Below are 24558 nucleotides of genomic sequence, written 5' to 3' on the forward strand. Positions count from 1 at the left end.
CGCGCTCCCCATTGGTCCTGAGTGACTTCATGAGCCCCCTGTTTACCTTACATGGTCACACGCGGCCTAATGGACGCCCTCCTCCGAGATCCCACGGCTGCGCGGAGAGCGGGGCGGAGGGAGGGAGTTTGGGGAGGGGGAAGAGCAGGAGGAGGAGAAAAGGAGGAGGAGGGGGAGAGACTACAAACTAGCAAGGATGGGGTGGGGGGTGGGGAGGGAAGGAAAGGGGGGGAGAGAAGCGATCGCGAGAAAAAAAATGCAACCTCCCAAAATAAAGAGCAAAGATTGCATTAGGAGCGAACAGCGCTGCAGAAATAGATGGCAGCTTCGTATCAGTGAGTTTGCATCCCCCTTCCTGATCCACGAGCTGGAGTGATTAGAGCCCTGGAAGGGAATTGTTACTCCCGTGGAGAAGTCCCCTTTTCCTGGCAGCCGTCTGCACTGTACACGCTGGATGCTTCTCTCCATCCACCCCACTCAGTCTCTCCTCTCTCACCTCCTCTCTCCCTCTCTCCTGCATTGATTTTTTTTTTTTTTTTCCTTTTTAGTTGACTGAAACAAAACAAAACAAAAGGGCCACTGGATGTCTGCCTTCTTGGGGGGTGAGCCAGACAGACTGACAAACAAACAGACCCAACTGTGTTCGGGGGAGGGTTTCTCCTCCCGTTTTGCCCGGCAGCAGCAACATGGACGTGTTGGCTAGTTATAGTATATTCCAGGAGCTACAACTTGTCCACGACACCGGCTACTTCTCAGCTTTGCCATCCCTGGAGGAGACCTGGCAGCAGGTGAATGATTTAAATTACTTGTGTAAATCGTGTGGTGGCGGCGGACTCGCAAGGGGCTGCGTTGGTGTGGGCTTGGGGTTGAATTTTTTTGTTTGTTTGTTTAATTTTTTACCCCCTTTTGGCTGTTTGTTGTTGAAAATGTTTTCGGAAACAGTCATATGCTTACCTCTCCACCCACCCCCTAACCCCGTATAGTGTGCAGAGCTGAGCAGCCGGTCCGAGCTGCCTGCGTTTCAGTCACCAACACACATCCTTGTGCACATTTTGTTGGGCTCACTGTCCCCCAGCAGAGACCTGCCTAACTTCTGGGGTTCGGAGGAGCCGGGTGGGAAGGTGGTTCGGGGCTTAACGAGCCATCGCAGACAGCTGCCGCGTCCCTACATGCACTAGCTGTACCTGCTTGGTACCTTAAATCAGGTTCATCTCTTTCAACTGGTGCTGACGGCCGTCAGATGCGAGGGGGTGGGGGGTGGTAAGAGCAAAGCGGGGTGTTTTCCTAGTAATTAGCGAGTGTCAATAAAGAATAGGAACTTGATTTTAAGATTAGAAGGTGGGCAGGAGGACGAAGAACCCAGTTTTAAAAGGTACTCAAGGATATCGTGGAAGAGGACGGGAAGATATATCTATCTAATGCTGACCATGCATTTTTAGGTTTCCCCAGTGCAATATCCACGGAAAGAGATCACTCTCTGCGTGTGTCCTTGCTTCCCTCTTTCGTTTGGTGTCCCTCTCCACTTAGCACAACCTCCGACAAAGGGTGGTGTGTGCTTCCATGCCTCTGACTTTGTCTTAGAGGACTAGTTAAGAAACTCCTAAGATGCTGAAGGGCACCAATGCCAAGTTGGCTAGATGTCCCAGGGAGGGGGAAGTGGGGCTGGTGACAAGTTCACTGGGCTTTGTGAAGTGGAATAAAGAAAGTGCTGGTCAGTGGAAAGTGCCAGATCTGCTGCAGAAACAGTGGTTTTTCTCAGTAAGGATTGGGAGCTGCTGAGGGGACATTCTTCAGGAAAGATGGTGGATGGGGGGAAGGTGGAGGGACACGAGTATGCTTTAGTATTCTTTCAAAATTCTACAATGTGTATCATGGAAAGTCCAAGAAGACAATTCAGATTTGCACGGTGGAACTGTGAACGTTCACAATCCATCTTGGAGAAACGTGCTTGCCCTTGGGGAGGGCTGCGAGAGGCTTGGTGTGTGGCTGCTCATGTAACTTCTCTGCTTCCTGACAGCAGCTTGTTAAGGCTAATGAACGGCTGGATTTCCTCTGCCAGGATCCAAAGCGGGATTTGCCGGCTTGAGTCTAAGGATGTAACAGTCGCTGCTTTAGCGAGTGAGGTTTGGTTTTCGGTGTAAGGAGGTGATCCTCTGTACGATTGTTACTAATTGCTGTTATTCCCCTGATTCTTCCAGGCTGGAGTTTCTCTGGATACTGGTCTCTGGTGTCTGTGGGTCCACACATGCATTCCTGCCTGAGGATGCTGGCAGATGTGTTTGACTTTGTCTTTCTCTAAAGGCACACACAGCGCACGCTTTTTCAGCATAAGGCATTTCTCCAGTGCATCTTTTCTTCCATCCTTGATGAGACTGCCTCATGAAGGGTCTCACTGGAGCTTTTTCCTCCTTTTATTTCACATGCTAATTAAACCAAAAGGTTGCCAGAATTTCATTTTCAGAAATAGTCTTCATTTCACACTGTCAGCCCACTGGTGTTGAATTGGTTGCCTATTAACAACAGTCTAGACTGGTTAGGGAAGAGAATCTGTTGATTTAGGCAGCCCTTGTTTGTGACTAACTGTTAAGTAGGCTTGGAGGAAAGAAAGTTGGCTTTATTTGTTACAACGTTCCCCCCTGATGAATCACCCAACTTTGTTTTGGTTCGAGTTTTCACAGTAGTAAAGCCTGTCTTGGGGGGAAGGCCTCTCCAGAGGAAACCTGCCTTTCTAGATCTGGTTAGACCATCCATGAGAACATCTAGATCTATAAGGAAATGTCATTGGTTTGATAATTAGAGGATGTATTAGGTCTATTGTTTCCTCAGAAGACTTCTCTCCTTTTCTCTCCACCTCCCAACCCCCCTCCTCCTCATTTCATCTCACCCCCTGCAAGGGACCTCTAGTTTAGTTTCTATCTGTGGGCAAAGGAATTTCAGCCCACTGAACCTCCTTCCCTATTTCTTGCCTTAATCCTGTCCTACTGCCTGTTACCCTCACCTTCAGATCCTTTACCACGCTCTTTCAGAAGCATGCTCATAGTCCATGCTGAAATGTAACTTGTGAGGACACAGTCCTAAATGAGCTGTTACTCCAAGGAGCTTTCTTCTCTGGACTCCTTAATCACAAATGCTTTCTGTAAAGGTGGCTGTGACTCCCAAGTTCGTACTGGTGACATATCTCTGACTTCTATCTCTTCCTCTCTCTCCCTACACCCTCCCCTGTGCCGCTTCAGAGTATAAAGGAGGGAAATGTGGTTACATGCAACTGTTGGTTCCAAATCAACCATCAGATGGTGAAATTTTAAGTCTCCTTTGCTCAAATCAGCTCAGGAAGGTTGCTACAAAGAACCCCAGGCCGGAGGAAGTTTCCTGATGCTCTGGGGTAATCAGATTTTAGAGGTCAAATGAGGAGCAATTATTAGATGTACTCCTGAAAGTGAACAGTGTACCTTGAGATGAGCGAAATGCAAAGATTCCAGTAATCTGATTTGGTTCCTAAAGACTAGCTTGGATGATAAACCCAAGAACATCTGTGCATTTGAAAATTCAGGATGGAGGTTTTATTTTAAACTCTTGCCTGAGATAATTGTCCTGCTTAACTGTCAGTGAGCTTGTCATGGATCTCCTGTCACAGGGGTCATCATTTTGACATTGGGTTTTGGGACAATCGTGTCTTCTCCACATCCAGCGCCAACTCTGAAAATCGTTGCCGGTATAATTTTTAAATCCAGATGGACATCCTACATTAACAGTTCTCCATTCCTGGGCTCTGACTGCATATTTAAGCACTTGGCTCAAGTAACATCATCCCTGCCTGTCATATAACTGTAAATTACGCTGTGCTTATGTGGTCTATTATTTTATGGAATTCAGCTGACGCGCAACTCCTAAGGCCACCAGCCTTAAGCCCTTCGGAAACTTGCAGGAGATTTTCCAAGAGCTGTCTGAGCAAAAGTAGAAAAAAGTCAACGATAGGACAGAAGCTAGCGCAGTGCATAGGGTACCACTTGATGGATAATAGGGGACCCATTCATGAGTTTTGTCGCCATCAGAAATCATGGTTTTTCTGGATGCGGTGCTGATTTGGAAGAGGAAGAAGGATTTAATACAATATTGATGGTTATTTTTCTTTGGGAAGCTACAAGCATTTCAAGAATTTTGATATATTCTTCACACCTAGACTGCTGTTTCATGAGTACAGGTCAAGTAATGATGTTCTAAGTCTTATTTACACTTAGCCTTGCTTTATGCCATTGAGGAGCATGGTGTGTTTACTGGAAAACTCTTATGGAATTATGTTTGTTGTTAATGCTGATTCATAATTGGCAGATGGGGTCAGTTTCAGGCCTCCCTTGTGCTCAGAGAAAATTTTCCACTGCTACTGGAAACAAATAAATAAATCATAGAACATTCCTCCCTCCTCCCCCACTCCCCCATTGTTTTAAACTAATGGCATACTTGGCTACTGTAAGAACTGCAGCGTCCCCATAACACTGCAATTTCATCTTGGTGACAGGCACCCTGAACCACTTTTTACAAGGGCCTTTGGTATGAAGCATCTCTAGGGGACAACCTATAAAAATGGTTGCCTTCCAAGAACAGCCTCATGGTGCAAGGGATAGGATTTGGTCTGTGAGCTACATTGCTTCTCCTACACAGGGATCGTGCCTTCACACTGCCTTCTACAGGCCCGAGCAGCCAGGTGCTGTCTCAGCCAGAAAGACAAAGCAAACTGTAGGGTCCCTGCACCCGCAGGTTTGCCTCTGTCCCCAGTTTGCAGAAAACCTTGTCGTGAATTAGAATTTCTTGGCAACAGCACCACCCAGGGAAATTTGTAGACACAAAGGAGCCTTGCTAACCACACTGAAAGGATAAAATAGCTGGCTTTTTATTTATTTATTTATTTATTGTGTGTGATTTGTGCGTTCTTTAGTTACCATAAGCCTATTTTTCAAAAAATTTGAAACAGTGACTTGGCAGATGAAAAAAAAAAAATTGGAACTGCCCCTGTTACCCAGATTTCCTTTATAAGGATGCAGTCACTAAATAAATGTAGCTTTGCAAATGAAAGCACGTGTGAATGCCATCAATCACACACTTAGCCTTTCTTTAACAGATTCATTTCCATGTTCTTCTGAATAGATACATCTCTCTGTAGATTTAGGGTCTCTCAAACATGATCATTAAGTCTACCTGTTTCAGTTTGGTATTTTAAAGTGAATGAATGTTACAATGCAGATTTTTTTTTTTTTTTTACTACATCTGTCTTTAGTTGCGGGAGAGGGGGTAAAGGAAGTGGTGACTTCTTTGTTCTCCATGTAACTCCCACCCCCACTCCCTACCCTGAGGAGAATGTGATGTTGGGGTCCAATCCATTTAAAGGGCAGAGCAGAAGATGCACTGTGACACCTCACCCTGAAATGATTTATGTATGGGTATGTCAGAGACCTTCAGTGTTCAAAATGCGCTCTTCCTCTCTCTCAGCCCATTCTAAATATAAATGCCAGTGGGGGCTATTTGCCTCTCCACTTAAATGGGAATAGTTTAGAGAGGGTCCTAATGGCGCTTTTAGTTGCCATTCTCTTATAAATCTTCAGATTCTTCTCCCATCAGAGAATTCCCGCATTTTAACTTTGTGCATTCAAGAAGGCAATGCAGAGTTCTTTAATCAGCCTATGCTTACTGGGGAGGGAAGGCAGTTTCCTCCAGCCAGCCCCAAATGACTCATGTTGATAGGGTAGCTGGCCACACGGGGTGGCAGACACCCCCTATCTCTGCAGTTTGGCAGTAGCACACCAGGAGTGTTCAGTCACCTTTGCTGGCCTCCATGATTGGCAAATGCAGAGAATGCCTCTGTGATTCCAGTACACTCAGTCTATCAGTTAGCCTGTATGTTGGGACAGAGATTTGCTGAAAGTTTAGGACAGCTCCCCAGCGTAACCTGAGTAGTGCCAGAAGGGTGAGGGGTGGAGATGTATCTCTCTACAAATAAACCCCTTTGTTTTCCTAGATGAGCTGAGTGCTTGCTTTGCATGAACAGGTAGAAATATTTTAACCCAGATGGCCAGATCTTACCAAGAACAGTGATTAGGAAGCTCTACAAGCACTAAAGGTGTTAAAGTCAGTGGAACAAGATACAGCAGCTAATCATTAATGTTACGTGCAACACCTGCAGGTTAAGAAATACTCCTCTGCCCAGATACATTGTGTGCTTATTTTATAATATCACACACCCACAGGAGAAACCCTCCTCATTCAATTTTAAGTGTTCCCCAGATCAGGTCCTGCATTACTAGGTCAGGCTTTTACTTAAAATTGGTCATCATCCTGTTCCTCTCCCTTCTTGTTCTTTCACTTTGGTTTTCTGCTGCTAATTTGGAGAAGCATTTCTCCTGCCTTGGTACCCTTTTGTTTTCCTCACTTGGTATTTTGTTGTGACCCTGAGAACTTGGTCCTGCTGAGTGTATTGTGTCTGCTGCACTCTCCATTAGAGCAGCTTCCAGCTGTCCCCATCCACCACGTGCGTGACATACAGAGGGACAGCTGAGGGTCAGCAGCAGCTTCGAGATCCATCTAGGATCAGCCTGCTTGACATGGGAGTGACATGATTTCATAGTGATTCACACTGCTGACTGAGCTGGTCGAGGCACTCAGTCACACCTTGTGGGCTTTTCTCTATAAGAAAATATGGAAAATATTTCACAGTCAGTACTTCATTCCTTTACTTTGGTTATGTGCAAAATACTGTTTGGGTGATGTGAATTTGAATTGGCTATAGGCTCTGCCCTGTATGAGCTTGATTCCAGTAGGGGAGAGTGAGCATGTTCAAAATTAAGTAATGCACTGTTAGAACACCATTGCCAAAAAGAGAGATTTTAAAAGTAAGCCCTGAATTTGAGTACTGACCCATGCCTCTCTATATAGCCTCAGCTTGTTAAAATCTTGTTTATAGAACATACTTGAGATTTACTAAGTTCTGTTGTGCTTTTGTTTTAGCTAATGGGGTAATGGGGCTGGTGGCCCTTTGGCAGATGAGTAGACAGTGTAAATACACATGTCCGTAATGGCCAGGAAACAGCATCCGTGTCTGTGTCATTCGGAAATGATTATAGGTAATTAAAATAATTAATGTAGAGCTGTATGCAATATCTATTTCTGAATATGGGTTTATTGACATTTCCTAAGGGTCATATTGAAAGTCAGGCCCCAGGCCTGTTATCAAAGCTAGATGCAGATAATCTTAGAATTTCAAATCCTGAAAGACTGTTGGTTTCTTTAAAACACTAAGCTAGGACCAAGTGATTGTTGAAGCGAGATGAAGCACTGAACCTTCCAAGGTCCCCCAGCTGTTGTTAACATGGATGGCGGTCCTAGGCCCCAGACTCTTTCAGATGTGCACATGATCCGTTTGCTTGCTTTTCATCATGTTGTTCTGAATATATTTTGAGTGAGTTCTCATCTTTCCTCCTCTTTCTTTCCCTGTTTCCCCTTAAAAGGAGGCAAGAAAATCCCGTTTTTACTTTGAACAGCACTTGTACATGGAATTTGGGGATTATCTGGGCCCTAAACCAAGCTATTGATATCTTGGAGAAAGCTTATGTGTATCATTTTATCTCTTTTCCACTTTTAATAATGTGTGGTAACCTGGAAAATGTACACTGTACTAAAAAGACAAAACAAAAGCCCCAATTACAACTCCAGCCCTATGAAAAAAAGTGCTGTCACTTAAATGATAACAAATGGAGTGAGAGTAAGGAGGTGCATTGAGATGGATGTGGTAGGGAGCTGGATGGATGGTGGAACTGGGGTTTTATGTGGAAAGCGTCAAGTGCGAAATGGCGAAATGCTTTGTCTCTGACAACTTGCCAACTAAGAGACTGCGTGAAACTGTAGCAGTTATCATGTGCCAATTCAGGAAAAGCTTTTCTGAAGTGTTTTAAGATTTCTTGAGAGGGTTGGATGGGCAGTGAAGTTGTAATGGTTTACAAATTTAAACAAAAAAATATTGCACATTGTGATAAGCAGTTGGGAAGAGAGTCAACTTCTGTGTGCTTTTTAAAAAGTCCTGTGGGGCTGGAAGGATTGTGCTGGCCTAATTTTGAGTGACTCTAGTGAGGAAAGGAAACTCGGAGTGCTCTTCACTCTACTTCCCAGCAACTTTTGGCCCTTCTCCACCCAATCTCTGGTACTGATGATGGTGAAAATTCTCTGTTGGAACTTGTCTCACAGACTGGCTTCATCTCTAAGATCTTAGAAACTGAAGTTTGCTTCCCAAATGGAGACTTCTTTATGTCGTCAAAGCCGTAATCTACATGTCCAGCTCCAATATCTTCTGAGTTCAGGCTCACAGTTTGGAATTGGAAACATGGGGGCTGACGCTAAAGACTTTTGGGATTGTCCTGTTATGACCTCAGCTGAATATGCCCCGAAGTGTGAGCTCATCCAGTCTGTCCTCCTTTTCCTGGCTTCCCTGTTTCTTTTACTAATCGCCTTTCTTATGGGATCCAGGTTTGAAGGTTCTAGCATCTTTGGCTCCTCTCTTTCCCTTAACTGTAATCGGTTGAAAACCCCCCTTGACTTGGTTCTTACCGTACTGCACCTGGTCTCCTTTCTTCTTGTTCTGCCATTGCCCCAGGGCAGCCTGGCTACCTCGCCTGGATTGACTTACTACCTCAATCACCCTGTTTCCGATCGTAGGTGTTTCCCTCTTTTGCGTATGATGAAGCCAAACTTCTAAGAGTCACAATATTCCTGGACTGAGTCTAGGTAGTAGTCACAAGTTTCCCCCCTTGTTACCATGTGCGCTGCCATACAAATTGAATGATTGTACTTTTTCTGCTTCTGTCTTCATTTATGTCATTTCCTTCAGACTTCTCCCTTCTTTTTCCTTTTCCCTCGTGAGTCTCTTTGTCCAAATTCTACCCAGCCTTTGACTTTCAGATGGTTGCCACATCGTCCAGGAAACTCCCTCACATTCCCTTTGCCAACAGTAATTGCTACTATTTCTACACTCTTGTGTAGAACTTTCTACTTCCTCGTGATGCTTTTCAGTTTTGTCCTGTAGTATAGTTTTTCTTTTTTCCCCATTACCCTGTTTTTCCAGGTAGGTTGTATGATTTGGAGCAAAGTCCATGCCTTGGTTATAATTCTGAGAATAAACTTTTAATACATAACCCTTGAGGTTCTTAGAAAGCCATGTACATGGTAGACAATCAGTGGATATTTAGGACTTAAGATATGACTGTGACTTAAGATTTGACTATGTGTGCAGTAATGATTCACAACTGTGGTTGTACCCCAGACCAATTATATCAGTATTCCTTTGGGTGGAACCCAGACATCAGTGTTTTTTTTTTTTTATTTTGTTTTTTATAATCTTCTGGGTGATTCCAATATGCAGCCAAGGCTTTGAGCTCTTAATCTATGGAAGGTTAATATCAGATATATCAGAGTAGTAGTTGGCTACTCCTTATATGGAAATATTTTATTTCTTGTATAACTTGGAAGCTAAGTGTAAAAGAGGTTTATAGTAAAGCAGGGTAGTGGTGGGTATACTTCATCCAGCTCCTTGGTTAATAGCAACTGTCCAAGTGTTGTTTGATCTTTCTTGTTTTGCTTTCCTTTACCCTAAAGTGTTGAGTACAGTCTCATTTAGCTTACATTTCCTCTGACCCACTAGAGGTTTGCTTAACCTGGTCAAATTCCATTTCTGGTACTTTTGTGGTGGTGGGCACTAAACTCCAGCCGTGCCGTGCTTCAAATAATTCATTCTCGGCAGGCTCTCGACCATGATTTTCCACTTACCTCAGCCCGCTCTGTGGTTTTAAAGGGATGGATGCATGCATGAACATCTGTTGGATGATGCCAGATAGGTATTAGGTAGCAGTTCAACAGATTTCTTCCTGACCTCACTGTTTGCAAGTAGACTCTGTTTATAAAGAATTTCAAAGGACCCATGTTTCTAGTAAGAGGAGCAAAAATAAACTGTAGAAGAATTGCCACTGAGGACATTCAGGCAAGGAGGCCGCCTCCTCGTCCATAGAAGGCTTTAGCTCTTGTGGTAATGACTGTAGGCATGTGGTGATTTTCACAAAGAAACCTTAGAAAGGCCTCGATTTCAAACTGTGATGTTTGCAAAAATGTATGTGCTGTAGCTGCATCCTTTCATCTATAAACTGTCTTTGATGGGGGTATGGTTGGCGAGAGAGAACATCAGGAGAGGAGCTCAGAGCTCAGGGTTGAAGGATATCTTTTGGAAAGCTCAACCCAGCTGTGAAAACGGCAATTAGCTGTGGAGCAATCGCTCGGCAAGGGAGTGCCTGCCTGCTCCTGACCCTGCGTTCATGCTCACCTTCCAGAGCTCAGGTTGCGGGAATTCAATGGCCTGGTCACAGTGCTGGCTCTTATTTTTGGAGAGGCGGCAGATTTGCTTGGCATACAAAGGAGTGGAAATAGATGGCCCCATCCCTCCCTTTTGAGCTCTTAGTGTTTGTTCATAGGGCCACTGTAGACCCTGTTCATAGAGCACAGCTCCTGTCTAAGAGGTGAAGGATGTCATCCGCGAGGAGTCCGCGAGGAGCCCCCTGTGCAGAGCTGATTCTCCTGTGAGCTCCCTGAGATGCTGCTCAGTGTCACACTGAGTCTTTGGCTTTGCCTTCTGCATTCCAAAATGACCCCGCCCTCCCCTGTGCATTTACCTCCCTGTATTAAGCTTCTTTCTTTCTTTAATATGGACCAAGAGATGGTTTCCTCTGTGATGGGGATGTTCATGTTGCCTTGTAAGAGTCTAACAGACATCTGTATTGAGCTTTTGTTCTCAAGGACTCAGGGTGTTTTGATCAGGATCTCTTGTCACTGGCACATTCTTTCTGTAACTAAGGAACACGCAGATATTACAGAATTTCCCATTCAGAGGTGAGAAAAATGGGGCAGAGGAAGATGAAGCAAGTTGTCTTCATGTGGCTGCAAAGCAGATGAGTTGCAAAACCCTTGGTGGAACATTCTTTCCTCTTCCTTCTTTCAAGTTGGCCATTCTGTCTATCACCATAACAAGCATCATAATAATACCTGTGCTAAGTTGCTTCACTCGTGTCTGACTCTTTGTGACCCTGTGTACTGTAGCCCGCCAGCCTCCTCTGTCCATGGGATTCTCCAGGCAAGAATACTGGAGTGGGTTGCCATGCCCTCCTCCAGGAATAATATCTAATAGATATCAGATACTTCCTAGAGATGATCTCATCTGAGCACGTTATATACATCATTTCATTTAACCCTCACATGAACCCTGTGAGATACATTTTCTGCTTAATCCTCCTTTTACAGATGGATACATTGAGGTGAGAGTTATTAAATGACTTACCTAAAGTCACACAACTTGAAAGTCTGGTTGAGCCAGATTGGGCTCAGAATGAGCCCAGGCAGTATGCTCAGGAATCTGAATTTCCACATTTATACTGAATCCTAGTTAGGAAGGAGACACCAAGGCAGAAACCAAAGGTCATGGCTTGGGACTCAATGGGGCTGTATGGATTTGAAGGCTTTCTGGCCTATCTTCTTTCTGGGACTTGGTTTTCTCATCTGAAAAAGAACTGGATTATATTCAGGCTCCTTAATGGCTCAGATGGTAAAGAATCTACCTACAGTGCAGGAGACCCGGTTTGATCCCTGGATCAGAAAGATCCCCTGTAGAAGGGCATGGCAACCCATTCCAGTATTCTTGCTTGGAGAATCCCATTGACACAGGAACCTGGTGGGCCACAGTCCATGGGGTCACAAAGAGTTGGACATGACTGAGTGACTAACACTTGTGCTAGGGTTTGTTAAGGTCATAGCATTTGTATTAGTCAAATTACATGAGGTGTTGAAATCAGGCAGAGCTGGAGCCTTGAGAAAGTCACCCAGCATCTCTGAGTCTATTCTGTCGTGGGTGGAATGGAGATAGTAATGCCTCAGTAAGGGCAGGCATGTTGGCTCTCTGGCCCAGTGTCTGGCACATAGGATCCACTCAACATATTCTTTTCCCATTTTCAACCATCCTTCCTTCCACTGAAAACAGTGCTCTTTTTCTAAATAGTATCACTGGTTTCTCTAAGGCCCTAGTCATCTCGAGTGTCTAAGAGAAGGTGAATGATGGAAAGGCATGGTATTTCCTTTATCCATCCCACCAGAGCAGCTTTCATGAAATCACTTGTGCTTAGTAGTGGGGAAACACTCGCAATATCCATTGCCCCCCAAAACTCAGCCTCCTTTGATACTGTTGGAATTTGCTTGGCTTGCTCATGCCCATGTCCAACTCATTCCCTCTCTTTCCAGTCTGTCTTAGGACTTTTCCTAAGTTTCTCCAGCATGTGGATATTTTTCTTTGTGAGTCAGAATTAGGCACATATACTATAATACAGTGCCGGTTACTATACCTGCCTTTTCTGCCTTACCTGATGACTGAGCTTACAGCAGCTTATGAGAGTGAATCAGGTTTTATGAGATCTATAAATATCTCCGATAGGATTTTTATTTCATTTTCCCCCTTCAAATAAGACATAATAGAAGCACTCACATACACAAGGAATATTCTTTCTGTGATAAAGTGGGTGTTTTTGAATTGGCCTCTGAAAAGCAATAATTTGATGTGGTTGTTCACGTTGGGAGTTTTATGCGGGAGGGGGAAGAATCATGCATATGCTGCTATAAAACTTGAAGATTATTTCCTCATATTGAAGGTTTAGCCCAGTACCTATGGAGAGATTTATGTCAGAGATGCCAGCTGTGTGTATAGACTACATCTCTTCCTTCTGAGGAGTGTGTGTTTGTGTGTTTCTTAGACACACAGAAACCAGGGAAGGAAAGTCCCATTGGCTGACAGAAGGGGGGCTCCCAGAAAGAAGACTTCTAGTTCTTTGTCTCATTTGCTTCTAGCTGCCCCATGGGAGGATCTCGTCATCCTTCTCTGGACTTCATGAATTTCCTAGGGAGATTTCACACCACTTAATATATCTCAATGAAATTTTTTCCCTTGGAATTTCACTTTTTTTTTTTTAAAGAGTCTTAAGCTTACCCAATTTTTAAAAAATGTACATTCCCCAATACCAAGAATGGAAAGGATTTTTCTTACCTTGCTTTTTGAGGAGTATCTAGAAGGAACCTTGAGCATATAACTTTAAAGAATCCATTAAAAATAAAACTGTGAGGGTTCTATGTCCCTCGTTTTTACTGCCTGGAAAATAGAAGTCAGGAACTCCACTTGCCATCTTACTCAGGACTGTTGTGACAAAGATAATTATGGACTTAACACTGGTTTTTGAAAAACTGAATATCTGACTCTGACTACTTAGGATTTTTGTTTTGTTTCTTTGCACACCTCTTCCTTGCATACATCTTCCCCCAATGCTCAGTAGCTTTATGTTTTAACTAGATGATAATATAATTTGGCCTCTGAAAAAATAAACTATGTGAACTTAGTACACCTGACCTAAAGGCATGCAGGATTTTTGCCTTAATGTCATTTCATTTTTTTCCATTTAACATCATCTCGGTGTGTAATATAATCCTAGCATTTTGGCTCTGCTACATGCAAACACTATTGCATGCTTATCATCAAATGATATGAGTTCTCTGGTCCTCAGTTTCCTCATGTGTAGACAGTAGGGTAGAGTTAGGAGCAGTCAGATGATCAGATACAAACAGGAAGCTCCTAGGCTAAACTGGCTTCAAGAGCTGTTTTATTTGGCCAGCATACCTATTTCAGTTTTCTTTTTAATTGACATGCTTTCAGACACATCATACACTCTTCAATTAACCTTGTCTCCACTATTTCTACCTTGCTTTGTTTCTGATCTCTAGCCAGGTGAGCATGCATTTGAGTTTGTGACCCCCAGACTGTCAGCTCTCTAAGTCACCTTCCCCTCCAAAAATGCTGTGATTTGGGGGACAGCCTCAATTTCTTCATGAGTCTCAAGCTGGCTTGATTTCTGTTCTTACCCGGAATCCATTTTCATTCGTTTTTAGACTTCTCTGCCTTGTTGAATGTCTTTGTTTGGGATTCTATTTTATAAAGCAGATTCCAAATTGCATCTCAATTTCTCCGAGTCATCCAGGTTCTGTTGTAGATGATCGAAATCTGGGTTGGAAAAGACCATCTGGTTTACCCCTCTCCCCGCCTGGGCTGAGCAGTTGCTGCCTAGCATGTTTATTCCTTATTGGTATTTGCAACATTTTCCAATTTGGAAACTGACTCTTAAGTTTCCTGAGCTTGCAGCCTCTTCTTGGTGGAAATGGGAGTGAAGTGAGACAATACCAAGAAAAAAAGTTCTTCTGGTCAGACAACCCTCATTGACAAATGACTGCCATTGTCTGGGTTTCTTTTGTCACTCACGAGACACAACTGATCAGAGGTGGGGAAAAGTCCTTTTTGTGGAAGAAAAACGTGTATCCATTGCTGAGGTTTCATAGTCTTGATATAGAAGCATGTTGTATAGAAGAACCCCATCATCTGCTTTAACTGCTAATTTTTTGTGGAAGTGGATTTTATGTGACTTGTTTCACTGAGGAAGTGATGCTTTTTGTGTGAAGAACTCTAGGGTATTATAATAAAGTACTTTCCTGAGAAGCAAGTAATTGGCTTTTTTTTTTTTTTTTTTTTTTTTTTTGCCCTTGGCACTCAAATACTGCCAGCAAGGCACTTGGCCTTCATTTTCTAATGCTTTCAGGATGCTATTCTACATTAGGGGCGTTTAAAAAAATTTATTCTTTTGTATTGGCTCCCTGATATTACTAAGGATATCATTTAGGTTGACCGGCTGGTGATTTTCAAGTCATTCTTTTCCTGTTAAAAAAGCCAGTCATTCCATTGAATTACTTGATGCTGGGTATACCTCCTTTGCTACAATCTCCAATTACTTTTTCTTTTTAAAAAACTCTGAGTGTTAAGTAAAAGTCCAGCGTCATTATCTTGTTAGCATATATATTTATTAATTTTTAAAAACTAAATAGTTGTTTATCTTACTATGTGAATTGACAGCTATTAAAATATTTCTGGAAAGTATCTTTAGAAAGGAAGAAAGAAAGGTAGAAAATAAAAGCAAGAAGAAAAAAGCAGGCAGACCTTATGTGGCCCTCAAATGTCCTTGCACAGTTCTTCTGTGAAAGAGAAGCAGAATGCAAATCGTTTGTCTTCCTATCCAAGATGTGTCTTTCCCTCGTTTCTGCATTCATGATCTCTTTTTTTATGCACCCTATTCAAAGAGTTTAAGATTTTACAAATATTAGAATCTGAGGACTATTAGACATCTCATCGCAATCTCTTTTCTTTCTCCTTGATTTGCAGATAACCTGCCTGAGCTCTGTTGTTTCAGTCGCAAAGTCGTGTCTGACTCTTTGCGACCCCGTGAACTGCAGCACACCAGGCTTCCCTGTCCTCCACTATCTCCTGGAGTTTGCTGTAAAGCCTGAGCTTTAGAGAGCATTATTTAAGTCCAAGCCAGTATTGGACCTTCAAGTAATTTGCTTTACTTGAAATAATTTATTTTAAAATTTTTATTGTAGTATAGTTGATTTACAATTTGGTATTAGTTTCACGTGTATAGCAAAGTGGTTCAGATATATATACACGCATATATATTTTCAGACACTTTTCCATTATAGATTGTTATATGATACTGAGTATAGTTTCCTGTGCTATATAGTAGGTCCTTGTTGGTTATCTATTTTATATATAGTAGTTTGTATATATTAATCCCAAACTCCTAACTTATCCCATTTCAATATTTCAGATGTCTTCCCATGTTAACTTAATGCATGGTGAAGCATGGCTCAAGGCAATGCTTCTCAAAGGATGAGCTACCCTCTGTGGGCTCAGGAGCACAGTGTTAAATAACAAAATCACCTTGGGAGGCCTTATTATTATTCCCCGTTCATTTTTTCTTTCAGTCCTTCTGACTAACTCCAGGAGAAAGTCTCAGCTTTGTGTCCTTAAGGCTTGATAATCTTTTCCTTCTCTTCCTCCTCCTTCTCTGTCCTGTCCTCCATCCTGCCCTCTCTTTATTCCATCCTTTTTTTTCATTTTTCTTCCTTTCTTTCTTTTTAATGAAGAGAAAACAGAAACCAAACCCAGAGTTTTTGACAGTCAAATGTCCAGCTATAAGTTAATATTATCATTTTGGTTATATTGTTTTTAATTTTATGGTTATTTTTTATTGATGATCATTTATAGGAAAAGTATTTTAAAATATATTCAGCCTTAAATTTTTACTGTAGTATAGCTGGTTTACAATGTGGTGTTAGTTTCAGGTGTACAGCAAAGCGGTTCAGATACATATACACACATATACACGTATACTTTTTCAGACACTTTTCTGTTAATAGATTGTTATAAGATTCAGTGCCTTCATGAGGCAGTTTTAAATAATAGGGAAATGATTATACAGATGGAAAGCTGATTTGGTAAAAATGTATGAACGGGGGATGAAATGAAATATGAAGAACACTGATGTGGTAGAGAATTCAAGGGACTTGGAGTCAGAAAACTGGAATTTAGTCCTGACTTTGTAAATATAAACCAGGGCAAATCGCTAAACTGCATTTTCCCGTCTGCAGTGTGGGGTTTATAATAATAGGATTATTATAATCAAATGATACATGGCTGTGAAAGTGCTTTGTAAACTATCATATGCTACATAATGTTATTGTTTTCTATTCTGTGGTAGCGGAGGCTTTAGTTTCAGACTTAAACTAGCACTCTCTGTTGACTTTCTTCTTCCTTATGATTTCTATTCAGTGTTCTGAGCACGGATATAGTAGCTTCTTACTTGTTCAAGTGGGGCTCTTACTTGTCCCCAACTTGCAGCACTTTGAAAAATCTTCCTACTTGTTTTCTAGTGGGGACATAATTTCTAATTTCTTTGTGTGTGTGTTAGCTTTTAAATAAATTTTGAAAAAGTAAATTTAGTAAATAGTTTATAGTATGTCAAAGCTAGATTAAGATAATACATTTGGCTTAATTGATTCTTTTCAGATAAATTTTTAAAACTTAAAAAATATTTTATCACACTCATGAAAGAATTGTGTGTGTGTGTGTTGATGCCCAGAGATGAAGGAAGTTTGGATTTTGTGTAGAAAGGAGAACCTTGGGGACAGTTTGCTCCTGAAAGTAGAAGTCTGTGTGGCTAAAATGACTCATTAACAATGTCTGTCACATGTGGTTCAATGATAAGATGGGAACTTGACCTGGTTAGGAAGTCCTAGACTTGCCAGGACCTTTCAGCTGACTTCCAGAAAAGCCTAGCTTATGCTGCACAGTGATTGGAGTGACGGAGCAGCATTCATGGTCTCAGGGACATGGACTTTTATCCCACCCTAGACAGCCCAGGTCGGAGATAACTGTAGATAAGAAGGGAGGTTGATCTGTCTGACACGAGGACCACACTGACTGCGTTGGTCAAGCTCCATGAACTCTTCAACTCAGGATGCTCAGATCTCCATGCTGCTTCAGATGGGTGCCATTTTGACAAGAATTTGGGAACTCAGACTGTGAGGTCCAAAGGCCCTCTCTCATACTGCCTCATCCTGAGCACTGGTGGAAATGAGGGAGTATCTGGATCCCTGTCTAAGAGAGGGCCACTAGGGTTTTAGCCCATCCCTGTTTTAGGGGATTGAGTAGCTCTGTCCTTATTCAAAGACATCCATTCAAAGCGAAGGTTTGCAGGAGCAGCCCATGTGGTGGCTTAGCACAGGCCTCTCTTACTCTCTCTCATCATGGTTGGATGGCAGACATGGCCCTCCTCTCAGCCTTGATAGAGTTACTGCTACTGCTGCTGCTGCTAAGTTGCTTTAGACATGTCCGACTCTGTGTGACCCCATAGGTGGCAGCCTTCCAGGGCCCGCCATCCCTGGGATTCTCCAGGCAAGAGCACTGGAGTGGCTTGCCATTTCCTTTTCCAATGCATGAAAGTGAAAAGTGAAAGTGAAGTCGCTCAGTTGTGTCCCAACTCTTCGTGACCCCATGGACTGCAGCCTCCGTCCATGGGATTTTCCAGCCAAGAGTACTGGAGTGGGATGCCATTGCCTTCTCCGTTAAGGGGCTTCTTAAAACTCACAGCTTCCAGTTTGCCCTTCTTCGGACTTTAAAGCGGAAGTGGAAATGGAGAGGGACAGAAATCTACTTCTGTAGGGATCTGTCAGGACATACCTTTGGCTCAACCTCCCACATGAGAAATTTGATTCTGGGGTCAGGAATGTGACAAAACACTTGAGTATGCAGCTGGATTTTTGCCATCAATATGATTTGCAGGGAAGTGTGGCCATAAAATGCTTGAGATCATGAATTGGATGGACTCCCCATCTGGAGAGCCATACCTTTCTCTGCAAACTTAAATATTTATGTACTTTTAAAGTTTAGTTTTGATTTTTTTTAAAAAAGAGGATAGAAACTTAATCATCTATTAAGAAAAAAACAAAACAAAACAAAAATTGCTTCAGATCTAGTGGTAACATTTTCAAGTTTGCAACAAACAGTTTTATTGGAAAATAATGTTTTGTTCTTTAAGGAAAATCAAACCTGTCCTAAGACATTGCAAGAACTGGCCGATGCTACAACCCTGGCCAGTGAACAGACACAGTGGAAAGAAGCAACAGAGGCTGGGGCTGAAGTTGGCACATTGTATTATCAGAGAAATTTGTCATCATCTGTTGCTTATTGTCCTCTTACTTTCAGGTTCTTCCACTGTGGTTTTCCCTGTTGAGTGCTAACTTATTTCATTTTAAAAATGCTTTTTATTTTGAAATAATTATAGACTCACAGTAAGTTGCAGAAATAATAAAGTCCTCTGTTCCCCACAGTGAGGGCATCTTACTCCATAGCCATCAGATGACTTAGTTCTATTTGAGGGACTTGCTCTGAGGGAGTGGGGTGGATGTGGTAAGTGGGGATACCTTGGAATACAGGGATGATGTTATTATGGGGCAAAAGGGGCTGTAGGCAGAAGGCAGGGGTAATTGAGAAGGAATCCAGGTCATACCTCCCCAGCTTGTTTGTAGCTGGGGCCTCTTGGCTGTTAAAAAGCCAATTAGCTTTTGTGTAAATGAGAAAAAAGAAGAAATAAAATTGTCTATATATACATTCAAATAAAAGGATATACTTATTGACAGTTTGAGGGGGAAGGAGGAGAGGGTGCTGGGAATTAGAAAGGGAGATTTTATTTTTTAAACCTTTTCTGTTCTGTTTAAATGTTTTTGACCTTCACGTGTGTTCATTACCTTCAATTTTTTTAAGAGCAATCCTGTGATGAAGTGATGGGCCACTTGCATTTTCTTTGTGTTATTTTTTTTCTTTCAGTCTTATGTTCATTTAAAAGAATACCCAGCCTCTTGAGAGGATCAATAATTTGGACTGCTGACAATTGTCTATAATTATACCATGATTGCTCTTCTTTTAGTGGGGCCAATAAATTAACTCCACTTCTCCCCTCCCCAACCCATTTGAGAAAATAGATACGGGAACCAGACAGATTAGAGGTTAAATATCAGGTTTCAAGTGGGTAAAACTGGATTGAGACCCAGTTGGGAAGTGCCATCTCATCCTGGCGTCCCAGTAGCTACTGTGGAATCCTCTCCCCACCCTCACCCATGGCTTGTAGGCTGCTCATCCAGGGGAAGGAAATGTGCATCCAACTGAGCAGGTCGCCTGCACCTCACTGCCCACCTGGCCCTTCAGGGCTTCCCTCACAGCAGGGGGTTTCCAGGAAGGGGTTAGGATGAGAAGAGAGGAGCACAGGCTATAGTGTTTTTTTCTTTTTTCTTTTTTCTTTTTCATCTTTTCTCTTACAATACCTTTCTTGGGCAGGAGTGAGGGAAGGTGGTAAAAAGAAATTTGGAAGCTTTACTTGCAGGACATCCTGGGAGATACTTACCTAAAAGAGGGAGCCCCGTGCCTCTGAGGAATTCCAGGGGAGGAAGGGAGGAGTCTAGTACAGCGCGGGACAGGCTCCAGCATAGAAGGAAGACTGGAAGCAGCAATGATGGTTTTATCTTGGTCTGACTCAGGGGAAGGGGCTCAAGGGACCTTGGTCCTAGGCCCTGCTCCTTGAGGAACACTGGCCAGAAAGGGACTGGGAGCAGCTAGGGAAGGGGAGTGACCCAGGGTGTGTTCAGTTCTAGTCTGTCCTGAATTCCCCTAACCTCACCCTGCAAGTAAAAATGGAAAGAATTTGAGGACTGCAGGCAGGTATCCTCAAGGAAGAGTGGTGGAGGTAGAGAGGGGAACAGAAGAATCCTGCGTCTCCAAAAATGCTGGTGTGGGGACTGCTTTGTCCCTTACCTGTCCACCTGTACACTTGCCTCTTCCTGGCCACTTCGCATCAAAATAGAACTCACTCCTAGTCCCTGAAGTCAGCTGGCTCTTGCCGATCAGAGTCTGTCATCCACTAACAAGGGATGAAGGAGTCGGAACAGTCATACTCCTCTGTAATTAACCATTGGGATGCTTGAGAAGGAAGTAAGGAATGCTCAGGTTTGTAGTTATGCTTCATTTTTCTTCTGTGACTTTTGTTTGGTTCTCTTTCTTTGTGATTTACTCAGTTTCTATCTGATTTCTCAGATAACAACTATTATCTCATGAATAGTTGATAGTGGCACTTCTTGTGAAGCCGGGAACCACCTATGTTGCTATCCTGGTGACATCACTCTCTTGGTTCCTTTTCTTTAATTGATTAATTTAATTCACCCCTCTCTCTTTCTCTTCCTTCCTCTCTTCTTTTCTTGAAGGCTTTTGATATGCCAAGCATTGTACTCGGTGCTGAGAATGTATTAATGACCCAAACATGAATACTGTCCTTGCTAGAGTCTAGAGGTGGACCCACAAGATAAATAGATATGGACAGATGCATTGTGATGGGCATATAAGGAAAAGAACAGGGTGTCAGGAGAGAATATTTCTTCCGTGACTTTCCCAGTCACATCTGAAATAGTTAAGGAATTTTCCTGCTCATCTCATAGCTTTGTTATATACTCCCCAAAATGTTCTTCTCAAAACTTTTTCCTGGAAGTATGTAGTTGACAGTCGAAAAAGAAATCTAAAATGGAACAAATATTTTGGGTTTAGTATACTTATGACCTTTGTTTCATTTATTGCATATATTTCATTTATCATGAGTCTCCTCTTGAGTGTGTAAATTTCTTGCTAAACGAAAAGGCTGTCACACTCCATAATACTCTATGTATTGTCAGTGTTTGAGTAAGTGTATTATTGTTTGGAGGTTTTTTTTTTAACTTCATCTTCTTTTCCAATAGATTTATTTTATTCCTTTCATAGGAAAAAGTGAGGGAAGTAAAGAAAAGGAAAAGCTAATGGTCTTTTCATGTCACAGCAAATCATGGCAGGCAGGAGATTCTGACTAAGCATGTCAGTTAAAGCTTTAATGGTACGTTACTATGCAGCACTTCCTTATAAAATCTGTATACGTAAAAGCAGGAGGTAATTTATAGTCATCAGTGGTGGCAGTTTTAAAAAATATAGATGTGATAAGCATTCTGTTCCTTAAGTTCTGCCTCAGGACTGATTGGTGAGTTGCCATTGTGTCCTGTTGAGTGATGTGAATAATACTGATTAAATATATCAGGTCGTATTTGTTTGATTCCAGCTAAAGGAAAAAACCTTTCTGGAAAGAGTGATGCTTCTTTAATAGCAAATGGATTGAATTGATGTAAGTATGGTTTGCAACAAGGGATATTTAACCTTCTATCTAGAATCAAATGCCAGAATCAGAGGCGCTGAAGACAACGATGACTTTACAGAGAAGACTTTCGCTTAATCTGCATGGTGGGAGGAAGGCTTTGGGGATAAAGATGCATCTGAAAACTTACTTTGCTTACCTTTGGGCTGTGTGCTTAGTCGCTCAGTCATGTCTGACTCTGCGACCCCATGGACTGTAGCCCGCCAGGCTCCTCTGTCCATGGGATTCTCCAGGCAAGAATACTGGAGTGGGTTGCCGTGCCCTCCTCCAGGGGATCTGCCCAGCCCAGGGATTGAACCCAGGTGTCCCACGCTGCAGGCAGATTCTTTACCGTCTAAGCCACCTTTCAGCCTTGTAGTGACAGTTACAGGCATTCCTGAGAGATGGTGGCAGGATACTGTAGAGACCAAGGTACAGCCTCACATGAAGGAAGGGTGAAATGAACCCTGTTCCTCAGGCATGCCTGAAATGTGTTGGTGAAACTGACTTGGTGATAGAGGCAGTTGAATTGGGTCACGTGACCTCTTCGAGGGAAGCTGTGACCCAGCTGGTTGGGAGTCCTAAGCAAATCAGAAGGGACACAAGGATAGGGCTGGTGGTTTCATTTCCCTGCAGGTATAACAGAGGCTCTGTGTTCTCTTCTGCTGACATTTGAAAATGTTCATTTTGGTACTTGTCGGTGACCCAGGAAAACAAGGTGAAAAATTAGCAACAGTGGGATGCTATAAAGCCTGTGACTGAACATTTCTATGACGTTTTTGAAACTTTTGCCTTGGGTTAGCCCCCTGGCGTGACTTTTTGGAAGTCTAAACCAAACAATAACTCTTTGTCATTCAGACCTAACTTGTCTCCCTCTGTGACTTCTCCTTGACCAAGGGCACACTTTTTATGGGAGTGGAGGAGGTGCCGTATCAATACTGGGTTCATCTGTAGAGCTTAGATGAATTTGCCTCCCGAGAGTTCAGACTTTAATGAAGCATCCTTTCCCTTGGAGCCAGCCTGCCTTTCTGCTGTCTTCACTCTCCACTAAGGCAGAGAGCAGAGCCTTCTCTTATGATATTGCCGAGTTAATAATGCTGCTCTATTGATTTTGTGAGCCTCTCAGTCACAGGGGAATGTGGGGGCGGGGATGGGTCCAGTGCTCATAGTACGCTTCCTCCAACTCTCTTTCCAGCCTGGAGCTGTTGTTTTGAATCTGGAAGCTTCTAACCAGGGCTGGATTTCCAAAGGTCAAATGTGCCTGCACATTTTGTCCTTAATGAGTTAGCTCTGCCCTGGAGTCCTCCCTGAACTTGCCAGCGTTCAACCTGAGCAGTAGCAACAGCAAATTCATAATCAGGTCCAATTGCTTGACGCTCCACCCTTGAGAGGTGCCAAAAGGAGCCGCTTTGTGTTATTGGCCAGGAGAATGTGGTCATAAATGCATGTCTACAGGAATGGGTGAGGTTTCCTCTTTGCTTAGAAAGCCAGAAAAACATCAACAGAAAGGGGCTACAAAGGAGAAAAACACATCCAGGCGCTGAACCTTCGGTCCCCTCACCAACAAAACATTTGATGGTTTTAGTGAGGAAATTCCTTTTTTTTTTTTCCTTAAAAAAATAGGGAGATATATTTTTTAATCATCTCCTTTTTTCCTCTTGTTCTTTTTGTTTTATTCCATATTTTGTCATCTTCCAGCTCTTGCTTTAAACCTGGCATACACAGATCAACTGATAACTGATGTTTCTTTTTCTTGATGATAAGTTCTTAACTTATTGTTGATCATTTTGCCTTGACTGCCAGGAAACTCAGGGCTGAATTTCATTTTATGCTTCATATACTAGCATTTTTTAAGCTTTCTTTTTAATAATATTTATCTCTTCTTTCATTCTCATTTGAGGGCTTATTATAGGTGTGTCTTAAACTATGAGTATAAATCTGAAATGGAAAAAGCCTCAGATAACTTTGTAAAACATTTGGTTCAGAAGTATTACTTGGTAGCATTAATATGACCATTGGGCCTCACTAGTGTTTTTTGAGCTCTTCATCTTTCCCTGAATTATCCCAGATGTGCTAGAGAAATAGCCATTGCTGTTTAGTAAATTATACTGGTAAAATTGAGCCCAGAGTAAACAAACAGCATCATTTTCAGCCGGAAGCTGCATTTTCTAGGCCCTGGGGATGCTGTTGCTGCCCCTTTATAGCTATCCCTGTGTATCAGAATCACTAGTCTGCTCATCCTTTCCAGGCACACAGTGGGGCTTTCATGCGTCCGTGTGCTCTTTCTAGGATGTCATTATCCCCTTTCTCCACTTAACAGAAGCCTGCTTATTTTTCAAGGTCCAGCTCAAATGTGACTTTTTCACGTGGCCTTTACCAACCTCTCCAGGAAAGTGAGTTGGTTCTTTTGCTGCAGTGCCATCATACGTGGTTAGTCCTAATTATCAGTCGTACACATACTTTCTTAGAGTTGAACATATTTCTGTCCCTCTGTCCCTGCTATACTGTGGGCATCTTGTAGGCAAATATTGAGCCCTAGGACTCCCCAAAATCTCTAGCAAAGTGTCTGATGTAAAGCAGAGACTGAGTAAATAATAATTCAATTAATTTAAAAGAAGGACAAGACACAGTACCTGCCCCTAAAAGGCCAACCGAGTTCAAATGGGTGTAACCTGCATATCCCAGCAAAGTTCTTTCTCCCTGGCTGTTATCCTGCTTGACAAAGCTACCAGTTTGATCTGGTCACTTCTGAGAAGAACACAGAATGATAAGTAATAGTGGCTCCTAATCAAGATTTCTTTTAAAAAAAATTCATTTAAGAAGAATTTACTGAGCAACTGCTGATGATACCGAGCACCGT

At 42.5% G+C, this 24558-nt stretch overlaps 1 protein-coding gene across 3 annotated transcripts in view; it reads left to right on the forward strand.

Annotated features, from left to right (window-relative positions):
* Positions 217-24558, forward strand: part of KLF7 (Kruppel like factor 7) — a 103575-nt gene continuing 79233 nt past the window's right edge. For all 3 annotated transcript variants that reach the window (XM_018060367.1, XM_005676426.2, XM_005676429.3), the window contains exon 1: positions 217-788. In XM_018060367.1, the coding sequence (XP_017915856.1) occupies positions 687-788 (102 nt within the window). In that variant the 5' untranslated portion in view covers positions 217-686. The remainder of the gene's footprint in view (positions 789-24558) is intronic.

Source organism: Capra hircus, chromosome 2 (genome assembly GCF_001704415.2).
Source record: "Capra hircus breed San Clemente chromosome 2, ASM170441v1, whole genome shotgun sequence".
Classification (NCBI taxonomy): Eukaryota; Metazoa; Chordata; class Mammalia; order Artiodactyla; family Bovidae; genus Capra; species Capra hircus.